At 35.1% G+C, this 22,318-nt stretch overlaps 1 protein-coding gene across 1 annotated transcript; it reads right to left on the bottom strand.

Moving 5' to 3' along the window:
• Positions 1 to 19,228: 19,228 nt before the first annotated feature.
• Positions 19,229 to 21,581, bottom strand: LOC107421655 (beta-amyrin 28-monooxygenase). The gene is made up of 3 exons (XM_016030933.4): positions 20,575 to 21,581; positions 20,081 to 20,268; positions 19,229 to 19,812 (listed from the first exon to the last, which is right to left on the bottom strand). The coding sequence occupies exons 1-3, from the start codon at positions 21,542 to 21,544 to the stop codon at positions 19,516 to 19,518; spliced, it is 1,455 nt and encodes a 484-aa protein (XP_015886419.2). The 5' UTR covers positions 21,545 to 21,581; the 3' UTR covers positions 19,229 to 19,515.
• Between the last annotated feature and the right edge of the window lie 737 nt (positions 21,582 to 22,318).

Here is a 22,318-nt window from a genome sequence, read left to right as displayed (position 1 = left end):
TAGAAAATTTACCGATGGTCTGTCAGTAATTGCAAATTCTCCAATTTTTCAATGCAAATCAACATAATTCATACTAGCAACTTCAATAATATGTTTCCATCAAGAGCATGCTCAATACAACTTTATTTCATGGAAAAATCATGGTAAAAAAAAGAAAATACAAAAAGCTTGAAAAAATTTCATCCACTCACTTTTTGTAAATCTTACTGGAAAATTTACCAATGGTCCATCGGCAATTTACTAATTCTCCAATTTTTCAATGCAAATCATCACAATTCAATCCAACAACTTTGATAATGAGTGTTTCTACCAAGAATATGCTCAATGCAGCTTTATTTTATGCTTACAACCATGATGAAGAAAATAATACACAAGGTTTAGGCAAAAAAAAATAAAAAATTACAAACCAACTTGACTACCGACAGGCTATCAGTATTACCAATGGCAATCGTCAGTAATCCATTATAATTGTATGTGTAGTTGCTGGAAAATTTATCAATGGAAACCATCAGTAATACTGGTGGTCCATCGATAATTGCAAATTCTCCAATTTTTCAATGTAAATCAACGCAATTCAATCCAACAACTTCATTAATATGTGTTTCCACAAAAACATGCTCATTCCAAAAATTACAATTGAATAATATTACCGATGGGCCATCAATATTACTGATGAAAACCGTTGGCAATCCACTCACTTTTTGTAAACTTTGCTGGAAAATTTACTGATGGAAACCATTGGTAATATACAAATTCTTCAAATTTTCATTGCAAATCACCACAATTCAATCCAACAACTTCGATAATGTGTGTTTCCACTAAGAACATGCTCAATGTGGCTTTATTTCATGCTTATAACCATGTTAAAGAAAAGAATACACAAAAAGGTTTGAAAAAAAGTTAAAAAGTTCTAAACCAACTTGATTACCGATGGGCCCTTGGTATTACCGATGAAAATCGTTGTTAATCCATTCACTTTTTGTAAAACTTGCTTGAAAATTCACCAATGGAAACCATTGATAATACTGATGGTCCATCAGTAATTGCCAATTCTCATGATTAAGATTAGATAACACAAACAGTGTGCAAAAAAAGCAAAAAAAGCCATAATTTACTTGATTACTGATGGACCATTGGTATTACCGATGGGTGCCATTGGTAATTGCCAATTCTTTTCGTTTCGAATAATTACATTGATAATGTGTATTTGAAAAGTGGTACAGTGGTCAAGCACGATCTTTTGCTATGACTGATATGTTTGCACCTCCTGCATCTATGTTGATGTCAGGACCCGTCCAAAATTCCTCACCGGAACCCTAGACAAGCCCTGATCCCAGGGAAACCCTACCAGACCTTCCAATGGAAAATCTGGCAGAACCTCCCCTAAGGGTTGGACTTACCACAAATTTCCTGCACTGAAAACACACTTCTATATACATCCCCTTATTCCTCCCACATTATTACAATTTAATTCCACATATTTGCAGCACTCCAAATGAATAATAAGAAATCAGTGCATAATTAATACATAAATGTCCAAGATGGAATACAGAGCTTCATAAAGTACTATTAAGTATAGAAATTATACAACAAGGATGAAAGTAATATTACAATTGAAATAAATGAAGACAAAGATAACTTCTCGAATCCTTGTACCTAGGGGAACGGAATTTAAAAATATGAGATGCTAATCATCTCAGTGAGTGACCCTATCTACTGTACAATTATAAAGCAACAATAATTATGGCATATTTGATTAATTAGGAATAAATAAGTAATTAAATAATAATTATTTGAAAATAATATTTCTCTCAAAACCCTCACTATTCACTCCGTTGGAAAGGATCCTCTTTTAAAACATTTTCGCAAAACCCAACATTTTATACCCCAAAAATCAAGGAATCATTAATTTAATAAAAATTTAAATAATCCAAATACAAATAAAAAATAATGAAATATAATAAAATAAATTTAGAATACTTGCATACAAAAAATATAGCATACAGGAAAAAATTCAATATATGGTTCATAAATTTGATTTAATAAACTAAATTAAACAATGTGAAAAATATAATTTAAATAATTATAATTAGATAATAAAACAAATTAAGTACATTTAATTTAAATACGATTTTAAAACCTTTAGGATTTGAAATTTCTGTCTAAAAATTAATACTTGACGCACCACACTATATACTAGTGATGCCCTACGATACCCAGCGTCTTGAGTACCGTCCGGCGGGAGGTTAAAGAGAAAAACTTGCATACGATCGCTTCAGCGTCCCAACAGCACCGCTACTTAAACCGTCATCCTGGCCATGGAGGGGGGCAGCTTATGTGCACTATATAAAACTTACCTACCCTCGGTCCAATGGCAACTCACGGGAGACATTAATACTTGCGTGCTCATCCACATATACAGTACAGAACACCAGTATTGTATGAGTGCGTCTAAAATAAATAACCAAATTTTATTATAAAAAAATAATACTTAATTTTTTCAAAATTCACCGTGGGAATTATACCATTTTTCGAACTCAACCTCCCGCATTTTTCTTTAACATTTCCAGCATAAATCCAGCGATCACAATATACAAATAATTTTTTCCAAAATCATAAAATCAATCAAATAATGTTCCATGGGCATAATTATAAAATTTGAAACCACCAACTTAAACCAATATTTTTCTTGAAATATTTAAAAATCAAATCATGCCCAAAAATAATATTAAAATCCAAATACAATTAATTGATGAAAACACATTGCTCATGCGCAATAAATACAATTAAATCACAATAATAATAATCGAGAATTTCTTAATAACCCAAACTTTCATTTAGCATAAAATAATATTTTTTCCACAATTATATTTAAATTCCACCACATGAGCATAATTCTAGATATCAAATTAACACAAAATAAATATAATTAATCACCCCAAAATAGTTTTAAAGGTGGGGCACTCACCTCAAGCACGTGTATCAATCAAGATCCTCCGCAGGATCAATTCCACTACCCACACGTGCACCTAAAATATCCACAATACACAAAACTAATTATTTTAATATTTTAATTAGGTAACTCCCAAATGGGTACCCGATGAGCAAACACAAACGACAACCAAAATTGACGAGTAATATACTGAATCGAAGCTTGAGTGACGAGGATTACGAATCTGGTCTTACTTCCCAGAGATCGGACCTGAGGTGACCAAAATCTCACCAGAAAATTCACGGATTTTAGACCCTCAATTCTCACAATCCTTTGAGATTTGAGGAAATGGGACACCAGATTTGGGTTCAGAGGGTCAGAATTAGTGGGAAAGGAGGGGCGGTGCTGTAACATCCCATCCCAAAGTACAACGGGAATTTTCCGACTTTGACTGAGGTTGACCGTTGACCGTTGACCGTTGACTGTTGACCGAAGGTCCGAAGTTGACTTTTTGTTCCGGTTGGAATTCTAGGTTGACTGAGGTACCGTTACAAAGTATACGTTGGCACGAGTTCGTAGACTAGTAGCACGTTGAAAACGGAGCTACGGTTTGAAAGTTATGAGCAAAACAAGTTGAGGTCCAAACTGTCCAAAGGGTGTCGGAGTTGACTTTTTATTCATGCAAAGTTGAGCTTTGACTCATGCATGGTTGTGAAATACTAGTTGATACGATTCCGTAGACTAGCGGCACGTCCGATTTGGACATGTGGTTTGGAAGTTATGGACCTGTAGAGTTTTTCAAATACTATATTATTTTAATATTATTTTTAAACGCGTAACAATGTGCCACATGTGACTTAATAAATGTGACCATGTGTCACCATGGTGAAATGCCACATGTCAACCATGTTTAATATCAAATTATTTTATTATTGTTGTTTTATGTAATAATATTATTTTTAATATTGTTTAATTAATTTTAAATTATTTCTTTTTCTTCTTTTTTTTTTCTTTTTTTTCTTTTTTTTCTTTTCCCCACGTGGGAAAACACCTTCTTCTCTTTTCTTTTCCTTTTCTTCCCTTCTTCTTCCCCGAGCCCGATAAAGACAAGAAACACACAGAGACTTCTCTCTCTCTCTCTCTCTCTCTCTCTCTCTCCTTTGACTCTCTCCCTCTCTCTCTTTGACCGACCGTTTGGCTGGATTTCAGTCGCCGGAAAGCCACACGCGCTAGCCAGCGGTGAAGCCCAGCTCCCCACGACCTCAGCCTCCAATTTTCCCGGCCAGTCGCTGCCGGACGCGCCCAGATCGGGCCGGTGAAGTCGGCGGCGGCCGGTTAAGTTTTTCAAACGATTCTCGCCGTTTCCGACCAACTCAGCCCGACCCATACCTCTATTCCACCATTTTCGACCCCTCTGAGTCCATTTTCGGGGTTAAATTGCCCAAAATCCCCACCGTTTGAGAGATTCCTCAAGTTTAAATTCGGCCGAATCTTTCCGACCAAATTCTAGCCACCGCCGGTCGAATTGGGCTCAATGGAGGTCGGTAATGTAATCCTCATCTCACAAGCTTTCCATAGACATATAATTTGTCAATTTTGGATAACGTTTGTGTTTGACTCCCCGGGTACCGGGTATTATTTACTCGAATAAAATATTAGTTTATTTGACTGTGTGTGAATTGTGTTCTAGGAGCACCGGTGAGTCGTGAAATTGATCCCATGGTGGATCATGGTTTAATCGCGTGCTCCAGGTAAGTGACCCACCTTCAAAAATATTTTGGACAATTAATTATGTTTAATTGGTATTTAAATTATGCTCATGTGGTACAATTTAGTTATGGTTTTATTGTGATTTAATTTATTTATTATGCATGAGCAAAGTATATTTCGGTAATAGTCGTACGTGGTTTTAAGTATTATTTTGGGCATAATTGGTTTAAATATTTTATGAAAATATTTGTTTAAATTGGTGGTTTAATTTTATAGATTATGCCCGTGGTATTTTAATTGCTGAACCTCGTATTACGAGAAAATTATGGTTTATTTATTATCGATGTTGTCGTACCGGTTTGTTAAATAAAAATATGTGGGATGGTAAGTGTGAAATTTTGATATATTTCCCACGGTAATTTTGGAAAATGGTACAGTTGGTTTAATAATTATTTTAGACGCATTCACACAGTATTGGTGTTCTGGTATATGTATATGTGGTTCAGCGCGCAAGTATTATTATTTCTCCAATGAGTTGCCATTGGACCATGGGCAGACAAGTTTTATATAGTGCACACAGCCGCCCCCCTCCTTGGCCAGGATGATGGTTTCAGCAGCGGTACTGTCGGGACGCCGAAGTGCCGTTTGCAAGTTTCTCTCTTTAATCTCCCCGCCAGTTGGTGCTCAGGACGCTAGGTATCGGAAGGCATCACTGGTATATGGTGTGGTGCGTCAAGTACAATTTTTCAGATAGAAATTTCAAACCCCAAAGAGTACAAAATTATTTATTATAATTTATTGCAGTTTATCTATATTTGGGGTATTTATTTATTTATTTGTTGTTTATTAAATCATTTAGTCCCTTGGTTTTCGGGAAGTACGAATATCGGGTCTTGTGAAAATATTTTAAAAATGGGAACATTTCCAACGGAGTGAATAGTGAGGGTTTTGAGAGAAAATATTACTTCAATTGTTTATTTATTTATTTATTTAATTGTTCGGTATTGATTAATTAAATCCCTTTTATTTGGTATATTATAAATATTAAAGGTGTTTAGTAGATAGGGTCACTCATTGAGATGATTAGCATCTCACGTTTTTAAGTTCCGTTCCCTTAGGTGCAAGGGGTGGTTGACGTTCTTCCGAAGCGAACCAATTCTCCGCTGCTATCATGTTTCGAGAAGTACCTTTGTACTCATTCATTTCAGTTGTACTATTTCTTTCATCTTTGTTGTATTTCTGTTGATTTGCACTTCATAAAGCTCTGTATACTATTGGACATGTAGTTATTATTTATGCACTGGGTTGCTGCTGTTATTATTTGAAGTGCTGTAAATCTGTGGATACAAATTGTAGTAATGTGGGAGGAATAAGGGGACGATTATAGAAGTGCGTTTTCAGTGCAGAAAATTTTTGGTAAGTCCTACCCTTAGGGGAGGTGCTACCGGATTTTCCGTTGGAAGGTTCGGTGGTATTTCCCTGGGATCAGGGCTTGTCTAGGGTTCCGGGGAAGGAATTCTGGACGGGTCCTGACAGTGCAGCCAGAAACTCACTGGAAAGTCAAATTTCTCGGCGACCCGGCGTGGTCACCGGAACCCATCACCGCCGGCGGTGCGTCCGGTGGCCACTGACCGTGATTTTTAGTGGGAAGGTAGATCTAGTGATGGATAACTCAATGGGACTGGCGGTGAGGCAAACAGCCGCCGGAATAGGGAGAAATCAGGGTTTGAAGGAATTGGCGTCACCGCCCGAAAAAGCCTCGATCCGGGCGCGTCGGCCGTCGGTTGGCCTTGGTTTTTGGCTGGCTGGCTGGTTTTGAGGTGGTCTTCAAGGTGGGTTGGTGCATGTGAGGAAAGGGTGGCCGAAAAATGGCTAAGTGGTGATGGCCGGTCGGTTTCTCTCTCTAGCTCTCTCTTTCTCTCTCCTCCCCTCTTTCTCTCTCCTTCCACCGGCTCATGCATTTTTGCTTGAATAAAAGTCACCTGTGGGTGACACTGTTCACTCATGGGATTGGCTGGAATTGTGACACATGGAACACACTGTTCACTCAAGCCAAATATATTAAAATATTACGGTATTCGAAAAATTTCGCATGTCCATAACTTTTTAACCAGATGTCCAATTTAAGCGTGCCGCTAGTCTATGAACTCATATCAACGAGTATTTTACAACCATACAAAAGTCAAAACAAAATTCTACAACTATAAAAAGTCAACTCCTGGCACCTTTTGGACAGTTTGAATCTCGACTTATTTTGCCCATAACTTTCAAACAGTAGCTCCGTTTTCGACATGCTACTAGTCTACAAACTCGGGGCATCATGTACTTTGCTACGGTACCACGATCAACTAGAAATTTCATCCGGAACAAAAAGTCAACTTTTTGACCCACTCGGTCAACGGTCAACCTCGGTCAACGTGCAAGAATTCCGATGTAGTTTGGGACAGGGTGTTATAGTTGAAGACGCTCTTCTCCTTGAGATTGAATCATTTTCTTTCTTGGTCTTTCTGACTGTTTGCCAATCTCATGTGGAAGTACAATTTGATTTAGGATATCATCCGGAGCATGCCACTGACATTTATCTCCAAGTGGATATATGGTCTCCGAATATGCATCACGGAGAGACTCAACTAAGTAATGTGGCGAGCAAAGGGTGTATTGAAAAATATGTCGATACTTACATGCTGCAATTGCATGGATGCAAGGAAATCCATGTATGTTGAATTCCTTGCACGTGCAAGTCTTAGTTTCTAAATTGACTACTCCAACCAACACGCCATGGCCAACAATTTGAAACTCATATAAGTTCAGTGGAATAACACACAGTCCTCTGCCATCACTTGAATGCTCCTGCATGATATTTTCCAACTAGTTAGTAACAGGAGTTAGCATTGCAGCTGCATTATTTTGACATTCATGCCACCACTTTTGTAATACATCATGAATGAGATTGTGTAGTGGCAACACAGGTTTATCTCTAGCACTAAGAAGCACGGAATTCATGCTCTCTGCAATGTTAATGGTCATGATGTTGTATCGATTGCCCGGAAAGTATGATCTAGCCCACCACATAGGATTTGCATCTTTCAAATGTTACACGGCTTGATTACTAACACCTTTCAGTTCTATCAGTACCTTATCAAATTCCTCAACAATATATGCTTTGGATGCATCCTGAAACAATGATATAATAGTCTTAACATTACCTTTTAACTTCTTCGCACGTAAATTTGTACCAAGATGATACGTGCAGTGGCCATGGTGATTATTAGAAAAAACTGTCCATATCGCTTTTGCAATACTCTTGTGTCTATTTGATATAAAACCTATATTGGGATCGTCGCCAAACACTTCTTTGAATCTCTTAAAAAACCATATGTAAGTAGCATTAGTCTCCCCAAGGCCAATTCCATAAGCAAGTGGATAAATTTGATTATTCCCATCCAAACACGATGTGATATATAATAAACCTCTATATCTATTCTTTAATATTGTTCCATCAACAGCTATAACACTCCTCATATGATGAAACCCTCTGATGCTAGCTCTAAGTGCCATGAAATAATATAAAAATCTATGATTGTCAGTTTCAATTCAGGTAACTCCATAAGGGGAGTTTCGCATATAACTCTTCAAGCATACCCCATAAACCTGATAGTGCAACTTCTTTAGCTCATATGTTTACTCTATAATTAGAGCGAATGTCATGCATAATATCTAGGGGTTTGTATTGCTGTGAAATCCTATCAAACTTTGATTGGATGATGTCTCCAATAACTGAACATTTTTCTTGACGATGATCCCTTTTCATGATATTTAAAGAGCAATTATGATCATCCTTGAAGATCCTAATCATGAAGGAGTCCATATTCTCACTATGTATCTTGGTAGAATGTAATCGCCACTTGCACTTGTCATTTACACATACAACCTCATATCACCATATTTGATTTCTTGACCTTGAATTCAAAATGTCTTCTTAGTGCATATAGACAAAGCTTCCCTTGTAGCTCATTCTTACCCAAAAAAAGTTGGTTCATTGAATGACTTCATGGTCATTGACAAATGAGAAGCAACGGTTAGCCCTTTATGCAGCTATGGATGCGGTATAATCCTGAGGAATGTGTTTATGGTTATCAGTATGGGGAGAACCAATGTTACCATCGTTCACGTTAGCAATTGTACTATTACCATGAAGAGAATCACCATGACGACTATCACTAGGCGATAATCTCGGATGTTAGGTCCAACAAATGTCACACAATCTATCTTCACTAAGATCAGTCTTAACCTCATTTTGTTCATCATTTTCATAATTATGGCTATAATATTCATTCAAATCATTAATGTCGAAGCGCTCATAATCATGATCATGTACCACAGTTTGCACATCATTTTCATAAATTTGATATTCGGAGAGTCGTTTTTAAGTTTCCAAGACATGATGTTCGATCACTAGGGACTGCATGTCAACATTAGGGTTATATATAGCTACCTCTAGAACTTGACATAGTTGGGTAATAGACATCAATCCTGAAGTGATTGCAACAAAACATGGTCCACTACCTAAAACCAACATGCTTCCATTAATGTTTAGAGGTATGCTATGTAGTATTTTTAATGTGTGGACCATGGGTAACACATCAACAATAAGTGGAGATATATCTTAAGATCTGTGTGAACTATACTCTTCTATAAAACATTATAGATCATCATTATTTTTCATAACGTACGGCTCGCATGATAAACACACATGGTATTAAACTTAAGGGTTAATTGATGTTGTGTAGAATCCAAGTTGAGAACATTGTAGACAACATCTTTAAGGTCTACCAAAGTACAATTTCTTTTTACACGTATAATCTTCGTTCTTTTATTTTGGTACGTTCACGTACCTTTAGAATATAAATTCCATGTTCCATCATAAAAAAGTAGAACTAAAATTTATGACATTGATAGCAAAAGTTATCAATTGAAAATAAAATAATTCTCTTCTTGTCACAAGCTTCAATTAATTGGCAAGGTCATACAATTTTAAATCTTTGCTCTACTCGAATCCTAGTTGGAAGGGTTAATTTTCATCCAAAAGAAAATAAATGACAAATCACAAATGCATTTTCAAAAATGCGCACATAAAAAATGCCAACGAAATATGTTAAATTGTTAGCGTATTAACCCTTAACAGAGTAGTTAATAACTCCTGAAAAACATAGTGGATCAAGTAGAATAAGATATTAAATCTATGATACAAGGTGAAATTGTAACCTAACAATAGTCATATTGGATTCTATTTCAACAATGATAAAAAAACAAACCAGCATAGAAGTTGCAATTATACATAGAATCAAAATGTGAGAAATATATGAAAATGACATAAGGGAATTATATATATATATATATATATATGTATATATAAACATATACCAATCTTCTTTAACTCTATTCCACAAACATACATTTTAATTTCATGAAACTGAAGTCATGGGCTCCACAATAAAGATTTTTAAAGTCTTTTCATTATCTTCTAGTTGGCAGACAAATAACAGAGATTGTCTGATGAAAGGGTGGGTTATTATAAAGGGACACTGAGAGTTACGTAACCAAGAAGGGAGAGAGAGAAAGGGAGATGGAGAGAAATTAAATATGGCAGATGGGTAAAACCATTTGTTCTTTAATTCATTTATACAACACTTTCATACCTTGATAATCTATATTTAATACAACTTCACATTTAATTTCCTTTGCTGTATACAGACTCTGAGTATGCTATGAAGTATAAAATGTCAAGAGTCAATCTATTCCATGGAATAACCAAGTTGAGAATCCTAATAAATTGAGGCCATCTACACAATATTCTTGCCATACCATTATTTTCTTGTTGACAACAAACCATTAAATATACCATATATCAAAAATGACAAAATATAAATATAAATATTTAGACAAACATATGTATATATGGTATAAATATAAATACTACCAACAACATAGTGGCCAAAAAAATATATAATGATGATATACTCTTAGTGATTCCAATTTAAGAGACGTATGACAAAAACACATGGAAACATTAACAAAATCCAAATACAATTTTGTATCATACTTGATCTATGTAATATGCAATTACAATGATTGTTAAACTATTCTTTTTGTTGCATTACTCTTATCCTCTATGAAGGAAGTTGCAGATTATCATAGTGAACGAGAGAAAAAGAAGTACAAATTGAATGGGAAGACACAATAACACGTCAAGAACCGATTATGTATGATGGCATATCTTTGTACAAATTGAATGGGAAGACATAATAACTGTGATTTTTCTTTTTCTTTGTCTTCGAAGGCCAAAACCATGTCATTTAAGATTGGCCCTAGTTATAATGTTATTCGGTTCTTGGAGGATTCGTAGGAGTTTCAGCGCTCAAGTATTATAGCTGTCATGATCAAGAATATTAACAATAAGTTTATAGACTTCTATCACCCTATTGTTAATATTCTTGAACATGATGGTGGAAATTTTTGAGCGCTCGACCTCCAGTGAACCCTTTGAGAATTGAATAACAGTAAAAGTTAGACCAGTGTTAAACGCATCGTTTCGGCCTTGGATAACAAAAAAAAATCGTAGTACCTGTTCTTCTTCTTGTTCGTCAAAGCCCGTGGCCTAACCGTCCCTAAGTCATCCATTTTCTAAAGCATGTCAAGTACGATCTTCAACCGAGGCTAAGGGACAATGTTAACCTGCCAAAAAAGTAAAGAATGTTATTGCAAGAAGTGTCATGATGTCGAACCATGCAAACATTAAACCCTTTTGGGTTTTAGGTTTTGCCTAAAAGTCTTTCACTTTAATTGTGTAAAATTGGCTTTTGCTCAATTTGATCAAAGTAATTTTTTTTCCCCTTCTTACTAGCATAATAAATCACAATCATAGTAGTAATTTGAGAATAAGAACATAAATTTCACAAATGTAGTTTTACTAAATTGGATAACAAATAGGAGAAAGAAGAATTGAAAGCTCAATCCCAAATACATATTAGATTTCTACTAAGTAATATTTATGTTCGCTAAACTTCTATTTCACAACTTGTAGCTTGGCATACATTCCAATGGTGCAAACATTTTAAAGCAATCAGTTAAAAGATAAAACAACACAATAATAAAACAGCATAATTCCATTGCACAATGCGGCACAAATAAAGCATAACAAGCAATAGGAGAAGAAAAAATTAAAGGTTCAAAATTATAAAAACTTAATTATGCCACTGGCAAGTCACCATTCATGAACATCTAAAAAAGGAAATAGATAGCTCCAAAAACATCAGTAATAATCTTACACCCATAATGAGAAAGTGTAACATACAAAGGCACAGATGAACTCTCATCAATCATCCAATGGCCTAGAAAAGGGCCAAATCTAAAGTGAACAATAAAGTTGAGTACACATTTTGGTCTCAATGAGTTTTTCTAATTTTGTTAAGAGGTGACCTTGTGCTAGTTGACAACAGATTTTGTATATAACATTGAAAAAGTAAGCAACGAACATATAATTGATAATAAATTTTATGCATTTTAATCCAATTTGTTTTCCTCAATTATTGCGTATATATATATGTATAAATAAGCACATTGTACGCTGCAGAAAGTGAAATTGATAAACGCAATAATAAGAGAGTGGAGAGAGTGCTTTTGAGAGGAAAAAAAGGAGAGCATCATGAAATATTTCCGACAAATTAGAAGGGCAAATTAGTTATATCACATATAGCAAGCATTGTCTGTCAATTAATAAAGAAATTCAACTTTTTTCTTTTTTCTTAGCTTTCATACTTTCTTTAATACCCCTTATTATAATGTGAGGATTAGAAATTTATAACAGAAAAAAATAAAAATAAAAATAATAATAAATAAGAGTTGTGAAAGAACATGCACCATTCACCAACACAACCAACCAATTCAACCCTCTTGGTTACTGTTAAAGGCTTAGCATATAGGAACAAAGTGGAATTAGCAAGATTTACTCTAGATCATCTAGATTCTAGCCTGTAGTTTTTGGTAAAATTAAGCTGCAGATCTTGTTGTAGCTAGCTAGCAATATGCATATATAGAATATGATTCATTCACAATTAACAAATACAGTTATCAAAGAGACAAATGCTTCTATATTTGTAGAAGAAAAGCAACATTAATTAATAAGATTTAATTTTTCTAGGATATATATAAATATATATTTTGAGTGAATCCTCTTGGGATATTTGTGCCTGAGAGAAAGAGAGATACATTATTATTCAGATGGTGCAATTTACCCCACGAATTGAATATAGCTTCACTGTAAATGGCCATGGCGACCTGAAGTCAGATCGAAACCCTCTGATGATTATGGTGTCATATTTGAAAGATTCCTTCTTGAACAAAACCCCAATTGAGTGAACGCCGATGAGCATGAGAGCCTTAAGCATTTGGATGACGGAGACAGAAATTCAAAAATTCCAACCCTAACCCTAAATCTGGGGTTTTCGGGGGAAGGGTGAGGAAAAAAAAGAAAAGAGCCGGCTCTGTGGTTTTTCGGGGAAGGGTGAGGAAGGAGAAGAGTAGAGTCAATGAAGATTTTGAAGAAGTGGACTTAGAAGTGTTTCTCAAATAGAGATGGTCAAATAGAATAATATCGATGCCAGTACTTTGATTACATGGAGATGCCCTATTTATGAATGGAAGATCGTCTGTGCTTTTATTAGAAGTGTGTTATAGAACCGAGAAAAGAAGGTCTATGCCCTGGGTCTTTCATTCAACATGCACCTTTCTCATTAGCGGAAAAAAGTCAGGATCTGGCCACTAGTGGAGAATAGATCAGTCCACTGGAGAGCCTTTCTACTTACTGAAATAGGGTTGCAACGAGAAATCCCGATAAAACGTCCAAATGTCAAGTTGAGATAAAGAATGCAGAACCTTACGATGTTATGTGAATGATTTCCCATGCCGATGAAATACGTTTAACTTCCTATTGGTCGCACCTAAAAATGACGAATGTTCTGGAACATAATCTCTAGTAGAGATATGGGTGAGTGCCTACTGAAATACATTATCTACTCTTCACATAAGTGGAACTGCTCTTCTTAGAGATCACATATACTGCTTCTCAAAGCACTTCATTCTATTCTAACTGCTAGCCGAGCCACTCTAAAGCAAAAGGAATTGGTTGAGCGAATTGGCAGTCAAAGCAGCAGTTCAGCTCACTCGACCGAAGTAGGAAGAAGGTTGTTCAGGTGAAAACCCAACAGATCTACTTTCGAAGATCGCTCAACGTTGCTCACGAGGGAATGTGGAATATTGAACTTAAAATAGGTTCAAGATGGCATTTATGAGAGCCCAATTCAATCTTAAGCTATCCTTTTGTCTTGCATCAGAATGTTGGAGTTAAGCCTTCCACACAGCTGTCTATTTTATCAACAGACTGCCCGCTCAAACAAAGATGAAGCTGATATCAACGATATTTTAGAAATATTTAAAAAAGAGACAGCAAAACAAAAAAAATTCTAAATGAGTGGGTATATATCTTTAAGAGGGCTCCGACAGGGGACAATGGGCCAAATTCCCCTTTATATAGCACCAATAGGTGAATTGGAGTATCCAATCCAACATTAGGTTAAGCCCAATATGGTTATGCTGTCTTGTGAAGCTACATTAGACCCACTTTTTGATGTCTCCCATATAACAACCCACATTTTCTAAACTCCTTAAGCTTTTAAACTATAATTCTACCACGTTTAAGTTTTTATTTTAGTTAAAACTAGTTTAGAATTCACAACCAAAATTACCCCCATAACACGACAAACATTGGAGCATACCTCATCGTAGTATCGTATGCTGTATATGAAAATGATACACATACAATAGGCATTGTTCGTTGTATATGATGTTCAGATATGACGGACCTAAAACAAGGCTCGTCATATCTGAAGCATGATGAGATGGACTATCCACATGAACCCATCATATTTGGTGTGTCAAATACAACAATGCTGCTTGGCACCATCGTGTTCAATGTTTGACATGGTGTCCACGTGGACAACTTGATGATGTGTCACTGTATAATCAAGTATCACGGGCTTAGTCTAGCTCAGCTGTATTTGTATTCAAAATGAAAAATATTAAAATGCGCTAATTGTTATCATATATATATGAATAAAAATGAAAACTATATCATATACATCTACTATATCTATACCCATGCATCAAATATTCACATTCAAATTAAGAAACGAATTTCGCAAAACAAAAAATTGAGAAACTAAAAATTAGTAAACTAAAAGTAATTAATTCTTACAAGTAATTAAGCTCAAATTTTCCAAAACCCAGCAAAAGACCACCCACCACTACAATTTTGAATCAATTCGCCACCCACAAGTTGAAGTTTGAACCAACTACGACCCACACAGGATTTGGATCCTTACTGCCACAATCCACACCGGATTTCAACTGCCAATGCCGTGAAAACCACGGCCACCCACATGTAATATTTGAAACCAACCCACTAGAAACAAGTAAAAATGAACTACATTACTAAGCTAAATGAAAAAAAAAAAAAAAGCATTTTGGTAAGAAAACAAGCATTTAAGAACCCATAAGCTAAAATAATAATCCCTAAAAAACCATAACTTCAACCATCAAATAAAACACCCATAAGCTGAAATAAAAAGAAATATTCATAATATATTGTTCTCAAGAAAGAACTGAGCACGAGTGAGCAAAACGGTCAACAATCGAGCTAAAATGGTGTTGAAGAGCTGCTGGCACCGGAGAAGACTAAAGAAAGCAAACCCACTGTTTTCGCAAAATGAGGAAGAAAAGATTGAGTAAGGGGTAATATGTCGCTCAGAATCATCAGTCACGATGGGCTTATCCTAGGCAGTTGTTTTTGACATGGTTTTCACCACATGGCACCGTGTGGTTAGGTTGTATCTTGTTAACATTCTTTAAGGTTAATCAGGAGTAAGTATATACATGTAATTCATCAATTGTCCGTCGCGTCTTGGTTTTTTGTATGTTGAGTCTTAATTATAGAGAAACTCTTTCTATTTTGAAAGTGATTATAGATTTTCAGGCATTATAGAAATTGTCTTCATAGTTCATTTTCGACACAAGCAATGTCACCTTTCTTATTACACAGTTTTTTGAAACTTGTGCACTTAAATTATATGTACAAATATTTATAAAACTGTGTTAGTAAATTTTGATTGACTGTATTTATATAGAAAAATAACAATTCGCTCATAAAAATTTCTAAAAATAGTGTATATAGAAGGCTGGGAGATAATTATTGCAACAAAAATAAAATGTGAAAGGGTATTAATTTTATAATTTATAGAAATATAAAAACACACATTCATACTTTGAGATTCTGTTTTGAGTTACGCCCACTTCTATCTAAATTAGAAATATTTGTTTTCCTTAAAAAAAAATCTCACCGTCGTTTGGCCTAATTTTTCCTAGACCGGAACACAAAATGGTGAAGTCATGGGGAAAAATATCCATTTAACATCCCTGTTTATCTCTCCCCCAATCCGATCGACCATTAATTTTTCCTTGTACTCCAATTCTCTCAAAGTCAATTATAGTGTGGGAGACAAAAAGTGAAAAAAAACAAACCAAAAAAAAAAAAAAAGAAAAAAAGTAAAGTTGAAAGAAAGCTAGCTAATTAAGCGGCTCTACCCAGGACCTGCTCTGATACCGCAAAAAAGTGCGAAGTTGTGGCATAAATTAATGGTAAAGAATAGGGGTGGGCTCGGTTCGGTTCGGTTCGGTTTTGTGATCTTTTTTAAACCGAACCGACCGGTTCGGTTTGGGTTGGGTACAAAACCGAACCGAACCGACCGTTACATTCAACCCAAACCGAACCGAACCGAATGAATATTTTTCGGTTTGGGTTGGGTTCACGGGTTGGGCTGGGTTGGGCTTTCTGATGGGCTTCGGCCCAAATTTTTTTATTTTTTGTTTAGGCCGGTTTGGGCCTTATGATGAGCTTCACTTTCAGCCCAATTTTTTGTAATTTTGGTTTGGGCCAGTTTGGACCTCATGCATATTTCATGACTAAACCTTCACCTTTGGATTATTATGGGTCGGTTCGGTTTGGATTGGGTAAATTTTCTACCCACCCGTAACCCGAACCGAAAACCACGGATTCAATACATATGTAACCGAACCGACCCGTTTAACAGTTAAAAACCAACCCAAACCGACCCAAATAGTTCGGTTCGGCCGGGTTGGTCGGTTTGGGTCGGGTTTTGCCCAGCCCTAGTAAAGAATATGAGAAGATCCGCCACTGCTATTTTATGATATAAACAGTCGAAGTCAAACTTAGTTGTTAATTATTCAACAAAGAAAAAATAGCTGGTTAATCAACGTCCACACACACACACACACACACACACACACACATATATATATATATATATATATATGTAAGTTCTCAATTAATTTGGTACCATATTTTAATTTACAGGTTACGTTATTTTATACGAGTCCAAAACGCAAATTAATTTTGTAAGTCAAATTATATGGTTTGGAGATCCAAAGTTCAAAGCTCTCACAATAAACATGTATTGAACAATACACTTTTGCTATGATGGGCGTGTATATAGATTCAACGAAGAGGGTTTCACATAAATTATGAAACCGTAAAACACTAATAATTAATTTGAACTATTGCATTTATCAGTCGCCACCATGCGGGACAACCCACTTAAATAAACTTTTTGAAAAAAATACAAAGTGCATAAATATATTATTAGCACTACATAAACACGTTCAAGAAAAATATAGAAACACGCAGGCATATATAAGTTGTCCTGCATGCTAGCAAGTTGACGATTCCAAATGCAGAATTATGACTTTTAATTGATCGGATAAAGGCGAATAGGAAGGCCTTTGCTGGGAGCTGAATGCGGATTGGCTGTAATTTTCTCTCCGGGATCATATTTTCCCATCTGTAAGTTTTGACTGTATTATGCATGAAAACCACCATACTCTTTCCGGGACAAATTCGAGGTCCTCCTCCAAATGGGACGTATGAAAATGGAACTGGTCCGTCTCCTTCAAACCTAGATGGGTCGAACTTTTCTGGATCTGAAAAGTTTTCGGGTTTTTATGTGTTGCAAAGGCGTTCAAGTGTATCTAGATTTGTACCAACATTAAAATTATCATAAATATTAATCATTTATATATAATTATAAAAAGATAATATGTATTTGATACCATTGTTGAGAATCATTATAAAATTCATATGTTATGTAACAATTCAATTAACGGTCTAAAAAGGTTTTTTTTTTTTCATATGATTACAATTACATGTTTAAGAAAAATATGGAAACACATGGAGTATATATACATTTAATTTGTCATAATATGATGACAATTAATAGAAAAACTCGTAATTATATTTTTCCAAAAGAAAAAAATTCCAGGCCCCAATTATATTTTTACTTGCTCTTTGTGCTTCAGCTACCTGTGAACGACGACCTTGTTTGGGACAATGGCACTCCCATTCCCAGAGCCTTGCGTTGATTACCCTGCTGAGCTAACAGTTCGAAAGGTATAAAATTTTGTACTTAGGATTTTTTAAAAGTATAAATTTTTAGTTGCCCTTTTTTCTTTTTTCTTTTTTTCTTTTATTAATTTTTAAGTGTGAATTATGAACAATATGAAGCATTGGCTTGGCTTTGCGGAGGATTGGGTTTCTATACGTCTTTGGGCTTATTGGCGTGGTGGAATGATAAAGCCTCTAAGATTCTTTTTGTAAGTTCAAAACCCAAACTTGATTCTCATATGAAAAGTCAAGCGCAAGGAGAAGCCTCCATCTTCTCCAAGTCGCCAATTTGTACCTTCCATCCAATGGACCAAAATGCACCGTTCAACTTTTGCGATTGTTTCCGTAAGCAAAGGGTATCTCCTAGTGGTATAAAGAAAGAAAAACATGAAGTTGAAGATGATTTGTTTTTGTTACCGGAGGATTTGATTGGGTTTGAACTTGAGTTGGGTATAAAAGTGAGGCACGCAAGAAGACGATGAAGTTGATGAACAGATGGATGGTTGAGATAGAATTTGTTTTGGATTAAAACTATACTGTTTAGAGTTTTAGGTTTTTTTAACTAATTTTTTAAAAATTAATTTAAAATATCAAAAAAAAAATAAAATATATATATATATATAAAATAAATTTTAAGGATCAAATATGTATCATTTTCTAACGATTTCTGTTAAAAATTAATGGATATGAATTAATATATAATTTTTTAAAAAATAAAAAATATTATTTCTCGTAATTTTTTTAACAGATCCCAAATTAAAAAAAAACATAAAATAAAAAATATTAACCTGTATTTTGCCAAAAAAACAATTGTGACGTTGAAAGAAAGATAACTAATTAAGCATCTCAACCTACGCGGTTCTCTGATAGTGTAAAAATTGCGAAGCTATGACATAAATTAATTTGAACTGTCAAACACATAGTTTAATTTGAACTAAGAGGGATATTCGTCTAATTTCACACAAATTATGAAACTGTCAAACACTAATAATTAATTTGAACTGTCAAACACAAAGTTTAATTTGAACTACGAGGGGTATTCATGTAATTTCACATAAATTATGAAACTTTCAAACACTTACAATTAATTTTAAACGATCGCCACCAAGTGGGATAACCCACTTAAATAAACAATTGGAAAAAAAATACAAAGTGCATCAAGATATTTATTTTTTTGGTAGATGCATCAAGATATTATTAGCACAACACAAACACGTTCAAGAAAAAATGGAAACGCATGGACCATGTAAAGGTTGTCCTGCAAGCAAGCGAGTTGACGAGTCCAAATGCAGAATTATGATTTTTAATTGATCGGATAGAGACGAATAGGAAGGCCTTTGCTGGGTGCTGAAAGTGGATTGGCCGTAATTTTCTCATCCGGGATCACCTTTTCCCATCTGTAAGTTTTGACAATGTTATGCATGAAAACCAGTACATTCAAACGACCATACTCTTTTCCGGGACACATTCGAGGTCCTCCTCCAAATGGGATGTATGAAAATGGAACTGGTCCGTCTCCTTCAAACCTAGATGGGTCGAACTTTTCTGGATCTGGAAAGTATTTCGGGTTTTTATGTGTTGCAAAGGCGTTCAAGTGTATCTACATATATACCAACATCAAAATTATCATAAATATTAGTCATATATAATTATAAAAGGATACTATATTTATTATTATTATTATTGAGAATCATTAATAGGATTTATATGTTACGTAGCTATTTAAAAAGGTTTAATTTTTTAAATAGGCATTTTAGTATAAGAAATTAAAAAATAATTAAACCTACCCAATTAGTATTTGCCAAATGATGATAATTAATAGAAAAATCCGCAATTATAAGGGTAGTTTAGTCACAAACTCTTATTACCTTGAATCCCTTTGGGATATGAAATCCTTCATAGACAAAGTCAGTAAGGACCTCTCTAAAATTTCCTTGAGTGGGTGGAACCAGTCTCATAACCTCACATGCCACATTCCAAGTATACTTCATCTTTTTTATATCCCCCCAATTCAACGGCTCTCCGGGTGCTTTTGAATTTGCAATCTCCATTTGCTCTGTCATTATTTTTATTATCTATTTATAGACATAGAACTAAGCAAGAGCATGGCTATGAATTTATGATTTCCACAACATATATGTATATATATACAGTACAGTTTCAGCCAAAAAAAAAATGTAAATATATATATATATATATATTTATATATATATATATATTTATATATGTTTATATATCTTTATAGAATATAGATACACAATTAAATATACTTTATGGGTTATTTCATCCGAATTACATATTGGACGTGAGATGTTTAGAATTAGCCAGATGGAAATTTCCAGAGTAATAAAATAAAATTTACCTTGACGAACCCGGTCGTAAACTTGAGGAAGATCGGCAAGATAGAACATGATAGAAGAAATCAAAGCGCTTGGATTTTCATATGCACCATTGACAAAGCCATACAGTTTCTTGGCGATGTCGTAGTCGTTTTTGAATAACATGCCTTTTGCCTCCATGAGCAAGTGGGTTAAAACGTCATGAGCATCCTCAAAGGCAGCCTTGTTTTCCAAAATCTCCTTCCACCTTTGCTTTACCATCTTCTCAACAACTTTGGTGATCTGCTTGGCAGTTTTGATGGCTACGTTAAGCTTCGTTCCGGGAAGATCGAAAGGAAATACCGGAAAAAGCCCACCGGAAACATCATGAAATTGGTGATCAAGTATTTCTTTTTCTTTCGGATCGACCTCGGTGCTCAAGAAGAGTCGAAAACCTAATCCGATGGTGTAGCTAATCATCAGCGGGAACACCGTTAGTTCTTTTTTGCCGTCCCAGCACGTCTTCAAGTGCTTCTGGGTCTCGTAGTCTATGATATCCACATAATTTTTCAGCGACTCAGGCTTGAGAAATTGGACAACAACTTTGCGGAATATTTTTATTTCGTCTCTTATCACCGACGAACTGTTGGGGGCGGCGAAGATTTTCTCGAAGGTTTTCGGAAACCATGATTTGACAAGCTTGTTCTCGTTGGAGAAGACGAACTTATTTCCCTCTGCGGTGCAGAAGAAGAGCATATCTTCATCGAACAACTTCGTCTTGAAGAGCTTGTGAGAGTAGCTGTTGGTCCTTTGTTCGAAGAATTTATCCTGACCACCCTTTTGGGATCCGAAAATATAGTTAAGGTTATCGCCGATGATAGGCCAACATTTCGGACCCGGTGGTAGAGAAAGAAGCTTTTCATTATTTGTATTGGAATTTCTGGGTTTCCAAGCACAATAGAGATAGTAGAGAGCAATAGCAAAGAGAGGAAGAGAAAGAATGAACAAGTCCATTTTCTCTAATGGGGTGTTCTTTGCTAATTCACTTGTGAGTGTGTTTCTATACCCTGCCTTTTTATTGGCTCTTTGGCTGCTTTATTGGAGGAGGGGGTCGGGTCTGCCGGCTGCGCTCTGTAAATAAAAATAATTAAATAAAAACAAGACTATATGGTTGGTATTCATATCATATGTAGTTTTCAATTTATGCTTTGATAATTTTATTGACTTCACAAATCAATTATAAAGGCCAGCTTCATTTGTGGACTTCGGTGGTGATAATTGTATTGATTCGGAAAGAAGTCAAAATTTTATACGTCCAAAAATACTAAGATATTTTTATCTAGTAAGCATATTCTCAACAACATACATGCGCTGGCAGGATTAATGGGTAAGAGGTGAAAGTACGATACATACTCAATATTTTACTGAAGAGTGAATTAATCAATTATTGTACGATACATAGTCAATATTTTACTGAAGAGTGAATTAATCAATTATTTTTTTCTGATGCCGATCCAATGGAGTACCTCGCTTCAAGTTGTTATGGCATGTGCAGACCTTTGATTCAAATGCTTTTAGTTGAAAGGGGCCAAAAAAATTTTAAAAAATCAAGTTGTGAGATACGAAAATGATAGAATCCAACAACCATTGAATTTGATATTTCAAAATAAAAAATAAAAAACAAAACCAAAAAAAGAAAAAAAAAAAAACTACTTTGAATTCCGTTAGATAATGATATTCACTAAAAATACATTTTCTTCTAAAAGATGATGGGAAACAATTTTATCA

The sequence above is a fragment of the Ziziphus jujuba genome, chromosome 5, assembly GCF_031755915.1.
Source record: "Ziziphus jujuba cultivar Dongzao chromosome 5, ASM3175591v1".
Taxonomy (NCBI): Eukaryota; Viridiplantae; Streptophyta; class Magnoliopsida; order Rosales; family Rhamnaceae; genus Ziziphus; species Ziziphus jujuba.
This window is presented reverse-complemented; position numbering and strand designations above follow the sequence as displayed.